Source organism: Petromyzon marinus, chromosome 31, assembly GCF_048934315.1.
Source record: "Petromyzon marinus isolate PM22_M1 ecotype Great Lakes invasive population chromosome 31, UKy_Petmar_22M1.pri1.0, whole genome shotgun sequence".
In the NCBI taxonomy this organism is placed as follows: domain Eukaryota; kingdom Metazoa; phylum Chordata; class Hyperoartia; order Petromyzontiformes; family Petromyzontidae; genus Petromyzon; species Petromyzon marinus.
Window position 1 is genome coordinate 16,002,749 of NC_133697.1, and position 21,800 is coordinate 16,024,548.

General features: G+C 47.3%; 1 protein-coding gene across 2 annotated transcripts in view; it reads right to left on the bottom strand.

Annotated features, from left to right (window-relative positions):
- Positions 1-21,800, bottom strand: part of XDH (xanthine dehydrogenase) — a 56,569-nt gene that overhangs the window by 3,849 nt on the left and 30,920 nt on the right. For both annotated transcript variants that reach the window (XM_032964261.2, XM_076071168.1), the window contains 20 exons: positions 19,023-19,116; positions 17,700-17,809; positions 17,052-17,239; positions 16,583-16,745; positions 15,686-15,775; positions 14,983-15,152; positions 14,047-14,170; positions 13,298-13,420; positions 12,911-13,007; positions 9,726-9,850; positions 9,122-9,255; positions 7,060-7,147; positions 6,862-6,948; positions 5,547-5,738; positions 4,750-4,895; positions 3,850-3,931; positions 3,572-3,667; positions 2,926-3,054; positions 662-736; positions 235-287 (listed from right to left, as the gene is read on the bottom strand). In XM_032964261.2, the coding sequence (XP_032820152.1) occupies positions 235-287; positions 662-736; positions 2,926-3,054; positions 3,572-3,667; positions 3,850-3,931; positions 4,750-4,895; positions 5,547-5,738; positions 6,862-6,948; positions 7,060-7,147; positions 9,122-9,255; positions 9,726-9,850; positions 12,911-13,007; positions 13,298-13,420; positions 14,047-14,170; positions 14,983-15,152; positions 15,686-15,775; positions 16,583-16,745; positions 17,052-17,239; positions 17,700-17,809; positions 19,023-19,116 (2,366 nt within the window). The remainder of the gene's footprint in view (positions 1-234; positions 288-661; positions 737-2,925; positions 3,055-3,571; positions 3,668-3,849; positions 3,932-4,749; positions 4,896-5,546; positions 5,739-6,861; positions 6,949-7,059; positions 7,148-9,121; positions 9,256-9,725; positions 9,851-12,910; positions 13,008-13,297; positions 13,421-14,046; positions 14,171-14,982; positions 15,153-15,685; positions 15,776-16,582; positions 16,746-17,051; positions 17,240-17,699; positions 17,810-19,022; positions 19,117-21,800) is intronic.

Genomic DNA, 21,800 nt, shown 5'->3' on the forward strand with positions numbered 1-21,800 from the left:
GTCATCAGTCCTGTTCTCTCCACGTCTGGATGAGAGTTGGCATCCCTCATGGTCCTACGACATCTGTCGTGCTCCTGCAACATGGGCCGATCTTATCACTCAATCTCCACGGTGGTCATTCTCTTTTGTGTGAATACACTGTGTGCGTGACTGCAATGTTTTTCTTTCAAACAGAACTCCCATTGTAACAATATCAGGAAGTAACGCAGTCACTTAAGGTATCTGACTTCATACCTGTAGAAGCCAGTTGCGGACAGGCTTATGCGGTTCATGTAGGCCTTATTCACCTGTGAGCACAAGCCAACCACATTACATAATTCAGTAAAATGCCAATTGGGGTACAGTATGACTTATAAGGTACATAAATAATAATTCACAGTCAACATTTTGATTACAATAATCACTTAAAACCGACCACATCATGGTCAAAGATGAATACTAATAGCCAAGGGTTTGTGTGGCAGTTTGTTAAAAGACGCATGCTCCACGTTCGTTTTTTGTTTTGTTAAATATTTCACGTAAATTACATTACTTTAATGATGTGTCAATAACTGGTTTTGTGATCAACATTGGTGTTGCACAGCACTGTTACTGACAAATAGTTGACTATCAGTGGATTGAGCAACTCGATTGTGGCAGTGTTAGGGTAAGGAACTCAGACCCAGTCACGCCAGGAGCCTGAAGGGTTCTCTTCTTTGAATACGGCCAAGCGCTCGAGCAGGGTTGAGCAAGCGATCTGCACAGGAGACACAGCCACTCAGATTCTACAGCAGCTGCACACAGTTAACCGGCATGGGCAACAACGTCCAGAGTTGCAGTTTGCTGCGTCTTAATTCTTGATATTTCACCTGTCAACAGAGAGGACAAGTTGGTTGTACAACCAAAAGAGAATAGGCATTATGAGACCTGGATTAAGCACAACATTTTTATCTTACTGAGCAGTTGTCCAAGCAGTAGATAGAGCATGCCGTGCTGTAGAACACCCTCTGCAGTAAAGCATCACTGGGTGCCACGGCTCCACGGCCACTGCCCACCGAGCCGACCCCGCTCATAGACCGAGCAAGGGGCTCGGTCTGGATTCCCACTCCAGTCTCACAACCGGGACCGAATGTGTGGCCACCTTGCCTGAGGGAGCTGCACGGTTAATTGCTGCTTAGGCCGATTCCAGTGCCACGTTTTTGAAAAAACAAAAAGAACCTGGTAAAGAGTTTTATTAAAGAATTAAAGCTTTCGTGACTGCATAAATGACTTATTTGTTTTTCGGTAAAGTCACGTATGTAGAAATACTATATTATATTAAAATAAATCAATCACGACGTTTCGAAAAGCAATGAATAATTTATGCAGCCACGAAAGCTTTAATTCTTTATTAACACACTTCTACGGGGAAGTTACCTTTACAATTCTGTCCTAAACTTATTGCACCCCTTGTTTTCTCCTACCCCTCCCCCCTCTTCTGCTGCCGTGCCCCTTGCTCTCTTCGGCCCCTCCCCCCACCTCTACTGCTTATTTTAAGCCTCTGTCTGTTCATCCCTCCGGCCCTTTTTCTTGCTTCTCTGTCCGTCTTTCCTCTTCTTGCCTCTTGGTGTCCCTGTATATGTATTTCTGCTGCCTTGTACCTCGTATTTGTTCACTCTGTCTATGCTGGTATGTTCAACCCAGAGGATGAACACGAAATTTAGCACTCTTCTGAAATTCGTGGTCTGCCAGGCAAGTGTCTAACTGTGTTGTTGGCCTGACTGGTTTTGCATCACATAATTTTTTCTTAGGTTTGTTGAATTCTCATCTCTCATCTTCTTGTTGTATTTACCTCCGTGCAGTTTAACGCTCTCTATGTGTTGCGTTGATGTCACCCTATATGCTCCCTCGCTATTTTTTTTTTTACACCTGATGAAGATCGCTCGTGTTCATCTTCTTTGGTTCTTTCGGTAAAGTCACGTAGAATGAGAATAAAATAATAAAATAAAATAAGACAATAAAATTCTCACGACGTTTCGGCCACAACACAAGCAGCCTTCTTCAGGTGAAAGAACAGAACTGTCAGGACGAGCTTGAAGCTCTGTCGTCCCGAAGAACAGAACTGTCATCCCGAAATTTAATCGCTTGTGTTGCGGTCGAAATGTCGTGATTGATTTATTTTAATATAATTGTATGCTATTTCTACATACGTGACTTTACCGAAAAACCAATGAGTAAAGAGTTTTATCTTTGGGGAGCCTAAATATAAATTTGTATAAATTTCCAAATAAGGTTCAACACCTGCAGTCAAGATTTAAGGTTCAAAACATTAACCTTATTAAGCCTGCCCATCTCTTTGTCTAAAATATGAGGGGAGTACATAACTCGATGAAGAAAACTTGAGTTTTAAGTTGTGTTGCTATGAGGGACTTTCCCTAGAGACAATAGCCACTTTGATGATCAAAGGATCGCTCAAGGCCAGGACACAAAAACCAGCGCTAGAAGCATTTGCCTCGGTCTTGGCTCTATAATGGCTGAGGCGTTCTGGCCTCCCCTCCATCTTCCCTCTCCTCCTAGTAGCATCACTGTGCGTTACATTATCTCGCACCGTCACGCTTCATGAGCTCCGTGAAATTGTCTCGTTATGTGGCTTGAAACGTAAGATAAATACTTCCGAGGACAAATGAAGGATGGAAAGCGTGACAGAAGCCATGCATTAAGCGTGATTTTCTTCCTTTACAATCTTCCCTCTGGCCATGAAGGGAAGAAGAGGGGTCTTGGAGAGGTCCGGGAGGCTTCAATGCCACAGGGCAGCCTGGCTCTTGAAGCGTTGGTTTTAGCGATAAGCCGTGTTGCTGGGCCATTCTCACAACACCCCACTGTGACTTGGGTCTACTTAATGACCACTAGTTTGCATGCATTCAAAGTGACAACAGCCATACAATCGTGTATTATTACATGCCATACCTTCACAGCCATCCCATTGAGATCCGAGCTGACAGAGGCTGCCGTAGGGGATGTGTTGGGAACGGTGTTTGTGCTCGTCTCGCTGATATGAATATCAGAAATCGGGATACCCAGGCAGTGGCTGGCTACCTGTGATACATGTACACACATGCACGCATAAATGAGCACAACAATGATACAGGTAACTTTACAGTGCGATCACAACTACATTGCGATCACAACTATCAGCATAGCAATGTATTGCAACAAAGTGTAATAGGTAAATTATGAACAGAGACACCCCTTCTTATTATTTTGCTCCTTGCAAACTTCTGTGTCATTTCCACCGGCAGTGGCAGCCATGCTGGCACTATGCTGGGCGGTGCCGTTCCCATGGCAGACTGATCCTCGTTGGGACTCTACGCTGCCCTTGGCTACTTTTACGAGTAACAACGACTGCGGACCAGTCGTGATGATGCAAGGGTCAAATCAGAAGCGAGGCGCAAGTCTCACAGCGTTGCCATGTCACTTGGCTCAACATCTCATGAGAGCGTCACAGTTCCTGGGCGAACGATTGTACAGAAAATAACCCCTCCACATTCAACCGTCGCTCCCCTTGGTTGAATGTATAGCCCCTGCCAAGGAGGAGCAGTTGTAGGCCACATACCTGAAGCATCTTGGTGTGCAGGCCCTGTCCCATCTCTGTGCCTCCGTGCGCCACCAGCACCGATCCGTCTTTGTACACGTGGACCAGCGCGCCGGCCTGCACGGAGCACACAGAGGCACTGTGAGAGGACAGCAGCGCACCGTTGTGACGGAGTCTAGCACTGTGAAGGGGCCACCTTACCGTGTGCGCTATACATCCATGGTGGTTCGTGCACACGTTCAACCGCGACCCTTTACCACGCGTCGCCATGAATGCTACCAGTGCCACGTGATACACACCTGGTTCAAGAACTTGGCGGTGAAACTGATGCCGAACTTGGTCGGTATGACTGCGATGCCACGCTTCCTCCACCGGTTCTGCCTGCCAAACACGAAGTCTGTCATCCTGAGACTGTCAAATTCTTTACAATCATTACAGGAATGGTTGCACTTTGTTACATTGACTAAATACTCTCAAGATGCAATTATGTTTTCAAGCTTCATTCCATTGTCTCTTTCTAACCATGTGCTGGCTGAGATTCATGGTCTCTTCAGCAAGGCAGACATGGGAAAAAAGAAATGGAGTCGGGATCATTTGTTAATATTATTCTTGTTTACCCAGGAGTCTTGGAGGGTCCTGCCAGGTTTTTGCAGGCAGGGGGAAATGTTGCCGTGTGTAATCCCATTGCAGTGAATTTCCAGCATTTGGATGCTTGGGCAATACCGGAAGAAACCGAAGAACCGAGAGGAAACCCACTGCAGAAGAGAAAATAAAAACTCCACACATAGAGGTGCCCGAGTCAGGTATCGAACCCAGGCGCATTTCCCCACTGCGCTATCCTGCCATCCCATGGTTACCTCGTGACACCAATAAATGCACTGCTGTGCTTTGCTTGTCAGTGGCGTTGCTGCTGCTGATGAAGCTGGGTGGCAGCCTGCCGTGCTATGCCTACCACACAGCAGCAACGTCAAACGCGCTCATATTCGTCATTTCTAAATTTTGTTTGGATTGAAAAGTCATCCTTGCTGCTTAAAAAAATGGTCATGAATAAATCAGACAAATGCTCAATGTTAAAATGGCGTGGCGATCTGTAATAGCTGGTGTTAATTTGGGATCGCAGGTTTCTTGGTGTGTATGTGGTGCGCCGTGCATCACGAGAGTAACACGTGGCTGTGGCTTGAGCGTCAGACGGGAGGTACCTGTTAAAGTCTTCTATGTCCACACAGCACTGCGTGTAGTTCGCTTGCTTCAGGCACTCATTCCAGCAGCGGTCCAGCGTGAAGTCCGTCAAGTGCTGATTAAAGTGCGTCAAGTCCCCATCTTTGTACATGTTCACTTGCCGCACCTAGAGGCCAATTGCCAGGATGTTTTGATGGGATCAAGGGTGATCACGAGCCGACATTCGTATTCATGACTTGACACTTGAACCAAGCACGGGCCCAGCTTCTATCGGATTGGGGGCTACCATATAAGTTATTCACGGCTATGGAAGGGAGAGACCTTGGGTCGTGCCAAGAGACATTTGGTGATGCAGGGCCCACCCCAGTACCTCCTAGTGCCGACCCTAAGTGGAAATCCTCGTATTAGTGGCCCCTTGTCCTTTTGCCCGGGCCGTTACACGAGTCCTCTGACGATATGCAGGATATCTATTCCAATTACCTGTGTGTTGTTAACACCTCCCATCTAGGGTTGAATTAAATAACACATCAACTTTGTTTATCTGTGACTGTAGTGGATACTCAATAACTCCCTTAAAGATGCTCAAATGGCAATTAAATGCCTTGTTAAGTTGTTTTTCTACTAGGGGCTTAGCATTGGGTGGGACTCTCCTTTAATTATCGTAAAAAAGACAGCCATTTCTGATGGAATTGTGGGATTTCCACACGGCAGTTTCTCTATGAGTACGAGTATAGGGGCACCAAATGTGCTCAATCGTAAAGTCATGTTGAAGCTTTACACAATGATTAAAATCCAGAATTTTAGCTTCTCCACTGACCTCATGGGGTGGCAGACTGAGGGTCATGGCCACGTCCGTGATCCAGTTCTCCGCGATCAACATTCCCTGCGGGGCCCCGAAGCCACGGAAGGCCGTATTGGACGGGAGGTTCGTACGACAAATGATGCCTCTGCCACGGATGTTTGGGATGCGGTAAACGTTGTCCATGTGAAACAGAGCGCGTTCCATCACCTGCCACGCAGAGCACTCGCACCGCTCAGCACAGCCAGGACACAGCTTGCATTGTGGATTTAGAGACATTGTCTTGTCTGAATTGGTACAGTAACTCTGACACTTTTCTAATATATGAATGAGGAGAGTGGCAAGGGGAGAGTGATAAGCAGCAGTATCAGTGGTGCATTGACCATCGTGTAGCCAAGTCACAGCAATATACAGCAGTAGACATGACGCACAATAATACATAATTCCGGGAGGGGAAGGACCCAAAGTGATGTTTTGAAAAATATTCCATTTGTATACCCAGGAAAACCTCACTGAGTGTCAAGACTCTTTTCATGAGGGTCCTGCCAAGTTTTCATAGCAGCAGGCGATGTCGCTGCTGTGTGTAATCTCAATTTGCAGATATTGATTTGACATTGGGATATTTGGCCAATACCAATTACATTGTATGTATGCAAGCCCTTCTTGCATTGATCCACAAGGGTTACCAATGTCCCACATCCTGGTGGCCAATTTTCCAAGGAAATATTATTTTTAGAAGCCACTAAACTCCACATACACACACACACTAACACTCTCACTCACACACCCTGCAGAACAGAGGGAGAACAAACTCCACAGGAAGGTAACTGCATCAGGGATCGAACCCAGGACCTTCTTGCCACGAGGAAAAAGTGTTACCACGATGCCACCCTGCCACCCAGGATGACTGGGGATGTTGATATGCTACCTTGATTGATTTCTGGAAAGGTGCGCAGAGTGACTGGGCAGGGACCGGTTAAGACTCAAGCCGTCTTAACTGTAATCTACTGTTAGATTTAGAGCCAGCGAAAATATTCAAGATAAAAAAAATCCACATTTATGGATGGTCACTCAATTCTATTTTGGATTATTTAGATTTTTTAGGTGCGAGGTTTGAGAAAACCATGTATGTACATTATATATTGAACTTTCTTCGCACCGTACATAGCCAACCATGTTAATGGGAGCAGTGGGAGTTACATTTGGCAGCACGAGAGGTGATGGAATCATTCCCAGCAGTGAAAGAGGCAAGAACTCGAGAATGAGGTTCCTTGCTTTATATAAAAACCAAAGGTGGTGTGAAGATGGCACCATGCAGAGTTGGGATACGTACGGAAGCTGACAGATCCAGGCTGTTGCCGCCATTGCTGTACATAACCACATCCAGTGCGACCACTCGACCATCGTTCATGAACCCCACCTGCAACACAGCCATGAAAAATAGACTCTGTCCTCTTTCCACTTTGGATCTGTGCAGTAACTATAATGAGATACAATGTAGCAAAGCAGCAGAGGATCTGCACGGCGGCACCTTATACTTCCCCAGGAATGGGTGGCGGCCCCCGGTGATGAGCATGTCCTCGTCGCGGTCCAGCATGCAGCGCACCGGTCGGCCCAGCCTGCGCCACGCACAGCAGCACAAAGCACAGTGGATTCATGGCTCATGCTCGCTCGTGTTTCACCGTGGGCGTCCTGGTGCCGGGGAGAGTTTGAGACGCAACGTCACGTGGGCGCGCTAAACCCCAGCTTTTGAAAAGATCGCCACTGAAGAGCTGAGAGATTTAAATCCGCATGTGACGAGAAAACCTTTCCCAATGGAAAAATAAATGCGGGCTCCACAACTTTGTGTGTCGTAAACTCTAAGGGGCCGTCCATAAATGATGTCAAGCACCTGGGGGGGGGGGGGGGGGGTCAGACATTTGTGACGATGTGTGACGAGGGGGGGTTTGAGAAATATGACGTCACATCAAATGCGCAACTTTAAAAAAATATAGACAACACGTTCTACTTAATTAAATAGACTTTTTAATAAATGTTTTCTCCTAGAACATCAGAGTGCAGCGCCACATTAAATACGCACTATAATGACAATAGCTTAAAGCGATTTGAAGCATCTTTTATTTTTTTTCGGGGGGGGGGGGCAGAGCTTTGTGACGTCATATTTGAGGGGGGGGTCTGACTTTTTGTGACACCGTGTGACAAACGGGGGGGGGGGGGAGTAAAAAATCGTCCAAAATCGCGTGACGTCATTTATGAACGGCTCCTAATCGCAAAAGCCGAGTGTTCAGTCAAACAAGCAGAACAAGCTCAAGTGAAGGCATGAAACAAAAGGTAAGAGATGTGTGGCGACGTTGCTGATACCCACCACTCTGGAGGAGTCCCCATGTGTCCGAGCCTGGACGTGAGATCGCTATCTTGAGCTGCCATCTCTTGGCGTCAGTGTCTCACGTGACGCTGGGAGGAACTAGAATCTCAATTTCCACTACATATGATGAAGCACAGATGTTGTATGCGAGATATAACCCTTGTGCTCAAGTGAATTTCCTCATGTGTGCCGGGTGTAATTCTCAATGTAATACTTTGTGCATATTCCTGTTATCCAGCACTGTGGAGGCAGTGAGGGTTGGTGAATCATTGACATTTTGTCAAACTTCCTTCCCCTGTCTTCTTTGGTTCTTTCGGTAAAGTCACGTAGAATGAGAATAAAATTGATAAAATAAAATAACACAATAATATTCTCATGACGATGTGTATGCTCTGACTTTAAACATAGCTATTTCTGTGACCAGTTACAAGCTAATCACTCAGCTATTTCAATGCTAAATTCTATGCTAATTCCTTTGTCAAGGGGTGCCTCTGCGGATGTGTATGCTTTAACTTAGCTATTTCAATGCTAAATTCTATGCTAATTCCTTTGTCAAGGGGTGCCTCTGCGGATGTGTATGCTTTAACTTTACATAGCCATTTCTGTGACCAGTCACAAGCTAATCACTCGGCCATTTCAATGCTAAATTATATGCTAATTCCTTTGTCAAGGCGCTTTGTTTCTTCTGACACAGCTTAAAGGTCGTGATCTGAACGTGGCTTTTTTCACTCCAGCGCTGTCCTACCAGACAGTCTCGTCCCTTCACCTGATGAAGGCCGCTTGTGTTGTGGCCGAAACGTCGTGAGAATATTATTGTGTTATTTTATTTTATCAATTTATTATTTTATTCTCATTCTACGTAACTTTACCGAAAGAACCAAAGAAGATGAATCCTTGCAGTCACGAAAGCTTTAAATCGAGATTCCTTCCCCTGGGCTTTGAGGAGGAGCCGTACCTTAGCTCGCCAGGAGAAGGCAGGAGAGACGAAATGTGGCTTCCACCTGTTTTGTCCGTAAGGGATAAAGCGTTGCCCCCTCTGGGTACTCTGGTGTCCTCTACAAATACTTTAATTTAGAGGAGCGCAGAGCTTTGGCAATACTTGCTACCACCTCCTGATCGCCCGGCTACTGCTGCCTTCCTGCTCGTCTGTGGATCCTCCTCCTTGCGCCTCTGAGTTCTCCTCTCTCTCTTCGAGAGCGAGCGAATGCCGTGCAGCGGCACCACTCACCGCACCGCTGCCACCGCCACGGCGTTGGAGAGCATGCAGGTACGGCTCTCCTTGCCGCCGAAGCCACCGCCTAAGCGGCGCACGCGGCAAGTGACGCGGTTCGCCGGCACCCCCAGCACCTCCGCCGCCTCCAGCTGCACACCCCACCCCCCCAGCCAGCACGATTGTTTAAAATCACTGTTGTTAATGTTGTTATTGTTGCGAGTCTGCTTGTTTACCCAGGGAAGCCAGGCTTTCGTAGTAGGATGTCACGGTATGTTATGTCAACTGAATAGTCTGCAAGTAATTTGTTAGCATTGGGACGTTTGGCCAACGCTAGTTGCATTGAACAATTTTAGCTGTGGGAGGAAACCAGAGAACCTGGAGGAAACCCGCGTAAAATTGGGGGAGAACGAGTTGGGGATCCAATGCAGGCACAGTGGTAACACTCGTGCCTCATAGCAAGAACCCCCTGGGTTAAATTACACGTAGAAACATCGACCCGTACTGTGAACATGTGGCAGGACCCTCATGAAAATGAGTCTTGAAACTCGGTGAGGCTGTGCAGGCAATCTTTCCTGTGTGAATGTGTAAATGTGTATGTGCACACGAGGGCAGGACACACCTGTGTGGTGGTGGGCGATTGAGAAGAAGAGAAGATCTCTATCTCCCCATTTTCGCCCTTGGGAACGACCAGCGAGCACTGCGTTTCCAGGTAGAAATGCTCTTGCCCCCCGATGTGTATCTCTCCTGCGAGGGGAAGCCAGCACGTCAGACCAACCATGTGCACAGATCGGCTCCTCGGGGCAAATACTTGCACGGATGTGGCTACATTGCAAAACCTCCACATTGTTTATAATTTTATGCAATACTCAATTATAGTAAAATTACAGGTAGCTTTATTACTCCAGAATAAAATGCGATATTCGTCCGATCCACACGCCACACGAGAACACTGTCCATCGGTATTCACCACAGCACCAACACCGCACGTCAATTTTCACCACGGTACCGACACCGTATGTGAACATTCACTATGGCACCAACACCGCACGTCAATATTCACCACGGCACCTACACCGCACGTCAATATTCACCACGGCACCTACACCGCACGTCAATATTCACCACGGCACCTACACCGCACGTCAATATTCACCACGGCACCTACACCGCACGTCAATATTCACCACGGCACCAACACCGCACGTCAGTATTCACCACGGCACCTACACCACACGTCAATATTCACCACGGCACCTACACCGCACGTCAATATTCATCACGGCACCAACACCGCACGTCAATATTCACCACGGCACCTACACCGCACGTCAATATTCACCACGGCACCTACACCGCACGTCAATATTCACCACGGCACCAACACCGCACGTCAATATTCACCACAGTACCTACACCGCACGTCAATATTCACCACGGCACCTACACCGCACGTCAATATTCATCACGGCACCTACACCGCACGTCAATATTCACCATGGCACCTACACCGCACGTCAATATTCACCACGGCACCAACACCACACGTTAATATTAACCACGGCACCTACACCGCACGTCAATATTCACCACGGCACCTACACCACACGTCAAGATTCACCACGGCACCAACACAGCACGTCAATAATCACCACGGCACCTACACCGCAAGTCAATATTCACTACGGCACCAACACCGCACGTCAATATTCACTACGGCACCTACACCGCACGTAATATATTCACCACGGCACCTACACCACACGTCAATATTCACCACGGCACCTACACCGCACGTCAATATTCACCACGGCACCTACACCGCACGTCAATATTCACCACGGCACCTACACCGCACGTCAATATTCACCACGGCACCAGCACCGCACGTCAATATTCACCACGGCACCTACACCACACGTCAATATTCACCACGGCACCTACACCACACGTCAATATTCACCACGGCACCTACACCGCACGTCAATATTCACTACGGCACCAACACCGCACGTCAATATTCACCATGGCACCTACACCGCACGTCAATATTCACCATGGCACCTACACCGCACGTCAATATTCACTACGGCACCTACACCGCACGTCAATATTCACCACGGCACCAACACTGCACTGGTTTTTCAGGAGACACGGGAGCACATGTCACCCTGTACTGCGGTTGTGTGGGTATACTGGTCAGGCTGTCAATGGAAAATTTAATATTACGCTTGTTTACTTGGGAAAGGGGCCGTCCATAAATGACGTCACGCGATTTGACGATTTTTTACCCCCCCCTCACCCTTTGTCACATGGCGTCACAAAAAGTCAGACCCCCCCCTCAAATATGACGTCACAAAGCTCTGCCCCCCCCCCCCAAAAAAAACATGCTTCAAATCGCTTTAAACTATTGTCATTGTAGTGCGTATTTAATGTGGCCCTGCGCTCTGATGTTGGAGAATATTTTATTAAAAAGTCTATTTAATAAAGTAGAACGTTTTAATTTCAAGCTTTCGTGACTGCAGGGATTCATATTCTTGGTTCTTTCCCTTCTACGTGACTTCACCGAAAGAACCAAGAATATAAGTAGAACGTGTTGTCTATATTTATTTGTCTGACCCCCCTCTAGGTGCGTGACGTCATTTATGGACGGCCTCAAAACCTAATTGAGACTCAAGACCCTTTGTTAAGATGGTCCTAACCAATCAGGATATTTGATGATCATTTTATTGCATTGGGATGATTTGGCCATTACCAGTTAGGAGTAAACTGGAGAACTCGGACAAAACCCATGGAGAACATACAGACCACTCTCACTCACTCACTCGCTAACACTCACTCTCACTCACTCACAATCACTCACTCTCATTCACTCACTCACACTCACTCGCTAACACTCGCACTCACTTACTCACTCACTCTCACTCACACTCACTCGCTAACACTCACTCTCACTCACACTCACTCGCTAACACTCTCACTCACTCACACTCACTCGCTAACACTCACTCACTCTCACTCACACTCACTCGCTAACACTCTCACTCACTCACACTCACTCAGTCACTCGCTAACACTCACTCACTCACTCGCTAACACTCACTCACACTCTCACACTCTCACCCACACTCGCTCGCTCACTCACTCTCACTCGCTAACATTCTCACTCACTCGCTAACACTCACTCACTCGCTAACACTCTCACTCACTCACACTCACTCGCTAACACTCTCACTCACTCACACTCACTCGCTAACACTCTCTCTCGCTAACACTCTCACTCACTCACACTCACTCGCTAACACTCTCACTCACTCACACTCACTCGCTAACACTCACTCACACTCACTCTCTCACACTCTCACCCACTCTCACTCGCTCGCTCACTCACTCGCTAACACTCTCACACTCACTCACTCACTCGCTAACAATCTCACACTCACACTCTCACCCACACTCACTTGCTCGCTCACTCGCTAACACTCACTCACTCGCTAACACTCACTCACACTCTCACCCACACTCACTCGCTCGCTCACTCACTCACACTCTCACCCACACTCACTCGCTCACTCACTCACACTCACTCACTCACACTCTCACCCACACTCACTCGCTCGCTCACTCACTCACACTCACTCACTCTCTCACACTCTCTCACTCACTCGCTTGTACTCTGCAGAACAGGGTGAGAGACTATAGAAACTGCACACAGAGAGGCACCTCAGGTGGTAATCAAACATCGGGCTTCTTTGCTGTAAGGCACACGTGTTACTGTGGCACCATCGTGCCTGGTGAAGGACCAACCTTCCACAATGTGGTCTGCCTCAGCAAAGCCGGAGTCCAAGTGACCCTTCAAGATCTGCTTCTGCTGCTCATAGAACGAACCCTGGGCAATGGCGTCCTGCAGGGAGAGCGATCGTGACAATTGGCTCGCAAGCGCGGTCGCGTGCGCCGCCACTGTGGGGAGATCACACACAGTCACAAACGACGACACGTCGCCTGCACTGTGTCTCAGTTCAACTGCTCCCCAACATACGCAGAGTCAGAAAACGTCGTCCCACTCGTACAGCTGGACAGTGGCCGAGCGCCATAACAGAAGAGACAAGAGATGTTTAACCCTCCACTTGTGGGGGCTCACAATTTCCAGCTCCACAGTGGATTGTTCACGAGCATGCCCAGCGAGTGTCTTACCTGCATGGTGATTACGACGGGTTGCAGATCTTCGTATGTGACCTTCACGGCTTTAGCAGCACGCTGGGCGTGCATCTGTGTATCGGCCACCACAGCCCCAATCACATGACCTATGCACGTGACCTGATGCACAACACCCGCAAAACCAACTCAATATTGATGCGACATTTCACAATGTATTCGCTTCGTACTACGGACTGGAAAGTGAAGTATATTCCACGCACAAACAGGTTTGTATTGTCAAGAACCCTCCACCGCCCCCCGATCCAGCCAAACAAGTTAACTGTCCACCTGTAGGAGCGTTAACTGCGCCACTTATCACTGTTTCATCTCACAGCGGTGAGTCGCCTATAATTGCTATGTCTAATCCAAATTGAGTAATTATATTTAGTGGTATAATCGTAGAATTTGGAAAATTTGGACCCTGACGCCTGCACAGTGGCATCCTCCTCAGTTTCAAGGACGTTGCGGGATCTTTAACGTATGCTATGAAGCAGACGTCGCGTATTTTGATGGTAAATAAAATTACAGTTTAACAAAAAGCCCCACGTTAATGCTGAACACAAGGCTATCCAACGCAATTCAACATGATTTCACTTGCCAGTTGAAGATATAGGACAAGGATGGACGCTTATTTTCATTAAGCAAGAATTTTAGATGTACCCTGTGGATTATTTCCCTCTCTGTTCGGGTAGGAGATGCATGGACGGGCCAATGAGGAGACATGCGCCGTTCAGCTGCAGACTCACCTTGCCGTCTGCGAAGACCATCTCGTCCTGGAAGATGCCACTGTGGTTTATCCCAGGCACGTCGCGAGCGCCGATAAACGCCTCGACCCCCGGGAGGCCGAGCGCCTCCTTCGCATCGATCGCCCTGCACGCAAGGGGCCATCGGTAGCAAATGGAGGTGGACACGGAGCGTGGAGCTCGCCGCTCGTGAAGCGACAGAAGGTGTGCGGCGAACCCGCTCCGGGCACACAGCGAGGGTTGGTGAATTGTCCGCTTTCATCAAACTCCCAAACCCGCTGGGCTGCAAGGTCGTCATCTCATGGCTCGCCAGGGTATGATGGCAATACAGCAAGTGGGTACATTTCAATCCATATTCTATCTGTACGGGGAACGAGTGTTAGCCCCTGAAACGTGTGGGTTTCCTCCCAAATGTATAAACACTTATTCGTGGAGTTGGCCAAACATCCCAATATAGGGCCACAGGGCTTGGCCGCCTCTGAATGTAATGAAACTTGCAGTGCGTGACAAAAACATAACATTGCCCAATGATGCAAAACTATTGGCAACTATGTAAAACAAAGCGTCTTCCTTTGTGATAACGTTGCATTATAAGAATGGTGCAAATACCAAATGTGGTAAAAGATTTATTTATTTATTATTACTATACTTATTTACCCAAGAAAGTCTCACTGAGTCTCAAACTCTTTTTTAGGAGGATCCTGCCAAAGGCAATGTCGTTCCCGTAATCCAAACTGAGTAATTTGCAGGTGATTGTTCAGCAATTACATTGCATGATTTTAGCTTTGGAAGGAAACCGGAGAACCTGAAGAAACCCATGCAGAACAGGGCGCCTGCGTTGGGAATCGAACCTAGGGCCTTCTTACTGCGAGCACAAGCGTTACTGAACGTCACAACTAGGCCACCCTAATAAGCCGGGCGCTCGCTGAGAGGGCCTACGTGATGGCGGCGTGCGGCCGGGAGCTGGTGACAAGGGCCATGTAGAGCTCGTTCTCCAGGTGCGGCAAGTCGTCGCAGTACTCTGCCTCCCCGCTCGTGTGCAACGCCGCGGCCACGTGCGGCACCGGGCGGCCCACGGCGTCCTCCGCTCGCTGGCTGAGCGGCACCTCCTGCGGAGAAAACAAACTTCGCGTCAGCGGCTGCTATGGCACCGTTACAGGCCGCAGGGGAAAGCACCGTTAGCAACAAGGCCGGCACGACGCACGGGGCGTGGGTGGTCAGCCGCCCTTGTCTACCTGGTAGTGATGTTTGCGCCGCGCTCGGTACTAATCGTTATTGCTGCGCTCGTTTACCCAGGGAAGTCTCAGTGAGTCTCAATATTTTTTCAGGAGGATCCTGCCACGTTTTACCAGTAGGGTGTGATGCTGCTATGCATAATCCCAATTGAGTAATTTGCAGCTACGTATCTGCATTGGAATGCTTGGCCATAATCAGTTACATTGTGTATTCTTTTAGCTATGGGTGAAAACCGGGGAACTCGAAGGGATGGGGGGGGGGAGAACACAAACTCCACACAGAAAGGCGCCCGAGTCAGGAATCAAACCCAGGAACTTCTTGCTGTGAAGAACGAGTGTTACCACTGTGCCACCTTGCCACTTAATATATGGCACGAGTGTTCTTGTAAGTCGGAGTGTGCTCATACCTGGTAGAGTTGCATGCTCTGTAGCAGCTTCTGCTGGTAGGGCTGAGTGGCACTTATGTGCTCTGGTGGAATCTCTGAGATGTCCTCGTCCTACAAGTATCAGGAAACATACACACTATTAGGCACATGCCACTGAATTGATTCATTGATTAAAATCGATTCATAAGCTCACAATACACGTATTTTTATAATGTGCATGAAAACTGACTATTTGCTATGAATACAATTTACATGCTAATTTTGCATTTAAACTCATGGCACACAACCGTACAAAAAAGTGACGGTAAAAACAAGTTGTGTCCCTAAGCCATGGGAATTCGCCAACTTGTGGGGATGAATCACACAAACTCACATTCTCTGTTGTGTTTTGGAGCTCTCACCATGCAGATTTGTACTTCTTCTCAAGAGCGTTGTTTACTACGAGTTTCATTCGAGCCTCTACGAGCCGGTGCAGGGCAGAACGAGCACGAAAAGACCAAAGGGGAGATGGCAGGATGAATTGGTGGAGTGAGATGTGAGGGTGGTGGACTAGTCTGAAGAGGAATAGTTTTCAGTTTATTTATTTTGGTATAGCCCTGTGAGCCATTCGGCTCTTGAATCGGGTGCAACCACAACAAACAAAAAAACAAAAACACGAACAAGAAGAAGTTCATGGAGAGAGAAAATCTGAGCAGCTGCCCCACGCAGTGGGAGCTTTGTCTTGCCATGGGAGAAAACTGGTGAACCCGGAGAAATCCCATGCAAAACAAGGGGGGAAACATAAAAACTCTGCACAGATAGGCCCCCGAGTCGGGAATCGTACCAAGGCCCTTCTTGCCATGAGACACAGGGTTACCAACACGCCACCAACTTGCGGCCCAATTTTTTTTTTAGAAGTCACTACATTTATCTACGCACCTGTTCACGCAGCTTTCTTAGCACGGTCCAGTAAAACTTGAAGAAGAAGCTGGGAACAAGAGTTTGTCGAAAAGCCACCATGCCTCCTGGAGCTGAAGCAGAGAGCGGCAGTTCCTTCACCAGCACGGCACAAACGTCAGTGAGCAGAGACTCGTCCCACAGCCTGCAGCCGACGGCACACATCATACACACATAACGTCAAGCTGACAGTAGGGTGCGTGGTGCTAACACTGGTACCTCACAGCAAGAAGAGTCTGGCTTTGATTTCCAATTTGGGCGCCTTTTTGCGTGTAGTTTGTATGTTCTCCCCTTGTTTTGGGTTCTCCGGTTTCCTCCCATAGATAAAGAAAAATATAATGTAACTGGTATTGGCCAAAGATGAAAAGGCTGAAAATTAACCTGCAAATTACTCCATTGGAACTGCGCGTATCAGCATTTCCCCTAAGTCAGGACTACCGACGCGGCTTGCCTATCGATGAAGGTCTTGGTGGCCGCCTGTGAAATGGCCCTCGTGGTGGGTGCCATGCCCCCGTAGGCCAGGCTGAGCTCGGCGACGCGCAGTGAGGCGGTGTGCAGGCGCACACGCATGCCGGCATTCACGATAGCGATGTCGTCCTCGTGTCGCTGCGCCTGCTTGAAGGCCATCACGTATTCTCTCTGGAATGTCACGAACACGAACGTAAATGAGGAAAGTAAAGCTCTGAATTTGAAGCATGCAGAGTGTAAAATCGGAAGTGAAAAAATTACTTCACATTTCAGATTAAACATCAAACACATGGAAATTCTCACTTACGATTGTCACCTCTTTATCTTCGCAGTTTCATAAAACGTGAATATTTCAGTGACTCGTCACAAAGACAGATACATATAAATCTCAACATTATTAAAATCTCTCATCAAGTCCTGGCAACCACGAATGTAGCTCGTGGCATCAGCGCGAAGCCAAGCCAATGGCCAAATACAACACGCAGAAATCCCAGAAATTCCCAAAGACACAAGATGAAGAGCAGAGAGAATGCCGAACAGAAATAAAACGCAGAATTGCACAGACAGACAGCGACACGGGCGAGAGAAGCCAGGCACCGGTGGATAACGCATGGCGCGGAGCGGCACGCACCGGGCGGGAGTAAGGCACGAACACAGCCAGCAGCAGCTCGTCACTACTCAGCAGCGTCTGCCTGTATCCCGTAAAAAAGGAGCAGTCCATCGGGACGACCCGTTTTCCGGCTGGGGAAGGGGGGGGGGAGTCAGGGGGGGGAGGTGGGCGACAATGCAGAGCCAACATCAGTGACGGATGTCTGAACCAATTCTCGGCTTCCCTTAGGTCAACTCAGTCTTAAATGAGTACCTGGAGTCGTGAGTAAAAATTGCCACCGGTGAGACAAAGGTGGCCAGGCATGGTGCTAGCCACATCACCCTGTCGTGTGCCTTGCCAGCCTTGATAGGTGCTTGCTAACAGCACTTTCCCCAACAGTCTGTTCAAGCCACATAGGGAGTCTTTGTCTTTGATGGGCAACACGGACCGCAGGCGTCGCAGGGGGTGCGAGGAGATTGCGCAGGGTGGGGGTGCAGGCGAGGATGGACGAGACGGTGGGCCACGCAGCACGCGTGTAACACGATGCTACACATGAGCTTCGTTGTCTCACCTCCTGGTACCTTCTGTATGACCTAAACACAGCAATATCTATATCCTCCAAACAACGTGGACAAGATGGGAATGGATGCAACAGATGGGAAGCTGATAGGAAAAAGTGACTACTTACAGAAACTTTGTGTAGCAAATAAAATACAAGGATCTCCTATACTTCATTGAAATTGCAGATGCTATAGTTGGGGTACAAAGGTATGAAAGCATACTTAGGGCATTCGCTGCTCGTTCAAAAGGTTCATGGCTTGCATCCAGTTTCTGCTCTGATTTAATACTGCAGGTGGCATGTTAACCATAAATATACTACGCAACGTCTGCTTCCCAGTGGACTTTCAAGATCCTGTGATGCATTTCGCAAGACTAGGCCATAGTGTGCCAGCATCATGGTCCAAATTTCCCAAGTTAATCAAATTACAAACATATTACTCAATTGGACTATACATAGCAATCTCGCTCCCTACTGTGAACTCTTGACAGGACCCTCCTGAAAATGAGTTATGGGACTGAGTGAGGCTTTCCTGGGTAAGCAAGCAGAATAATAATAAATAATGCAGAAACATTTTGTTGAACCAGCGTCGTGCAGCACTGGACATCACGGCGGATAGGTTTCCTGACTCTTCAATCAGACAGCGGAGATCATCCTCATGTGCGGGTAATGCTGCCATCATCTCGAATAATTTGCTGCTGGAGAGTGGACACGGGAACGGACACTTCACCAATTTGTATAATCTTCTGGTTCGTGCTGCGCGATGGATAGGGTGGATCGCTCACGACGGGTAAAGAAACACTCACCGGGCGAGACGAGGGACAGCTGTGCACCAGCAGCCATGAGCACAGGATTCAGGTCAGATATGGGGCTTGCTGTGATGATGTTGCCTCCGATTGCCTACAGGGGGGTGAGTGGGAGGACGTACGTCACAACTGCTCGTAAACCAGAACGAGGTATTGAGAACTGCAGGTGTGTGAAACCATGAGTTATGACACCGTGCAGCCTGAATATTTAACAGAGCATTCGGTGGCGCCATGGAGGATCATAAGAATTTGTTAAACTCCCACAAACAGCTGGGCTGTGACGTCGCCATCTCTTGGCTTGCCAGGGTGTAATGGCAGTACAGCAAGTGGGTTCATTCCCATCTGTATTGCATCTGTACGTGTGGATTTTCTCTGGGTACTCTGGTTTCTCCCACATGTATAAAAATGTATCATCGGTGTTGGCCAAGCATCCCAATCGAGGACCACAGAGCTTGAGCAATTATTGGCACCGGTCCTGGCTGCCTTCCCGCTTGTCTGTGGTTTCTTGTGCCTCTGACTTTAAATACAACTGTGAGCGGCATTCCAAAATTATGTTATATTCTTGGTTCTTTCGGTAAAGTCACGTAGAAGGGAAACAATAAAATAACAAAAATATTAAACAATTAAATTCTCACGACATTTCGACTGCAACACAAGCAATCATCATCAGGTGTGAAAACCACAACAAGAAAATTTGAAAAAAGTGGCGTTTTTTTAACGTTAGCACCACGGATAGCGATTTAACAGTTTGTTAAGATGGACGAGTCCATCTATGTTCGGAAAAGAGGAGGGAGACGAAAAATAATGCAGCGGTCTGAAAGCCACCTTAAGCGTGATCAATCAATTAAGACCTGAAATGGTTGATCAAATCCTTCCAACGATTGCTAAGCCAGAATCCATCTTCTCGGTTGAAATTGTCTCTGTGCTTGTATATGTGGATAGCCTCATGAACGAATCTCTCATGGTAGCCAGATGGCTTGCAAATAACCTCTGTCTTGGAGAAGTCAATGTCATGTGAACCTACTGAATTATAACAGTGATCTGCCACGGCCGAAGTGTTGGTCCTACCATGTTTCAGGTCTGCTTTGTGTTCACGAATGCGGTCGGAGACATGTCGTTTGGTTTCTCCAATGTAACTACTACCACAGAGGCAACTTAGTTTGTAGACGCCAGGGTAGTGTATGTCCGGAATCACATCTTTTACAGACGGCTTTCAGACCGCATGCATTATTTTTCGTCTCCCCCCTCCTCTTTTCCGAACATAGATGAACTTGTCCATCTGAACAAACTGTCAAATCGCTATCCGTGGTGCTAAGGTTGAAAAAACCGCCACTTTTTTCAAATTTTCTTGTTGTGGTTTTCACACCTGATGATGATTGCTTGTGTTGCAGTCGAAACGTCGTGAGAATGTTATTGTTTTATATTTTTATTATTTTATTGTTTCCCATCTACGTGACTTTATCGAAAGAACCAAGAATATGGATCCCTGCAGTCACGAAAGCTTTAAATAAAAAAATAAAATTATGTTGTTATTTAATTCACAAAATACAAATCAGTGGGAGTTCGGCGAGGAGTTACGCCCTCAACAAAGTTATTCCGTGAAGATCATATTCCTGAAAATTTAATTGGAGGAATGAAGGCATAAGCATTCATGTTGCCATCTCAGATTTGCGGAGGACTTTGGTCATTATGGAAACTGAGGGGTATGAACGGCAGGACATGAAAGGGTGTAATAAAGAAGGCTATAAAAATGGGCTCCAGATAAATGTGAGTACAAGATGCAAGCAAAATAAGTATTTTCTTTCGGTTGCCATTCTGGGTGACCTCAATCTCGGCTTGCCCGTGTCCAGCCTCGAGAAGCTACTGTTTACAGTGATGCAAAGAGTTCGTATTCCTAGGATTCGGTGAAAGTGTCTCAGAGTCAACTAAGGGCACATTATATTCTTAGCTCTTTCGGTAAAATCACGTTGAAGGGAAACAATAAAATAATCAAATATATATAAAACAATATATATTTTTCGATTTAAAGCTTTCGTGACTGCAATGATTCATCTTCTTTGGTTCTTTCGGTAAAGGCACGTAGAATGATAATAAAATAATAAATTGATAAAATAAAATAACACAATAATATTCTCACGACGTTTCGGCCACAACACAAGCGGCCTTCATCAGGTGAAGGGGGCGAGACTGTCTGGTAGGACAGCGCTGGAGTGAAAGAGCCACATTCAGATACGGCCTTTAAGCTGTGTGAGAGGAACAAAGCGCCTTGACAAAGGAATTAGCATATAATTTAGCATTGAAATGGCTGAATGATTAGCTTGTGACTGGTCACAGAAATAGCTATGTTAAAAGTTAAAGCATACACACCCGCAGAGGCACCCCTTGACAAAGGAATTAGCATAGAATTTAGCATTGAAATAGCTAAGTTAAAGCATACACGTCCGCAGAGGCACCCCTTGACAAAGGAATTAGCATAGAATTTAGCATTGAAATAGCTAAGTTAAGGCATACACATCTTGACAATGGAATTAGCATAGAATTTAGCATTGAGATAGCTGAGTGGTTAGCTTGTACCTGCTGCAGAAATAGAGCTTGTACCTGCTGCAGAAATAGCTACGTTAAAGTCAGAGCATACACATTCACCGAGGCCCTTAGTACAAATCAAACAGGAGAATTTAGCATTGAAATAACTAGGCGAATCCAGCATTGAAACAACTGAGTGATTAGCTAGTGACTGGTCACAGAAATGACTACACATCTGAGCTATTCACAGTACTA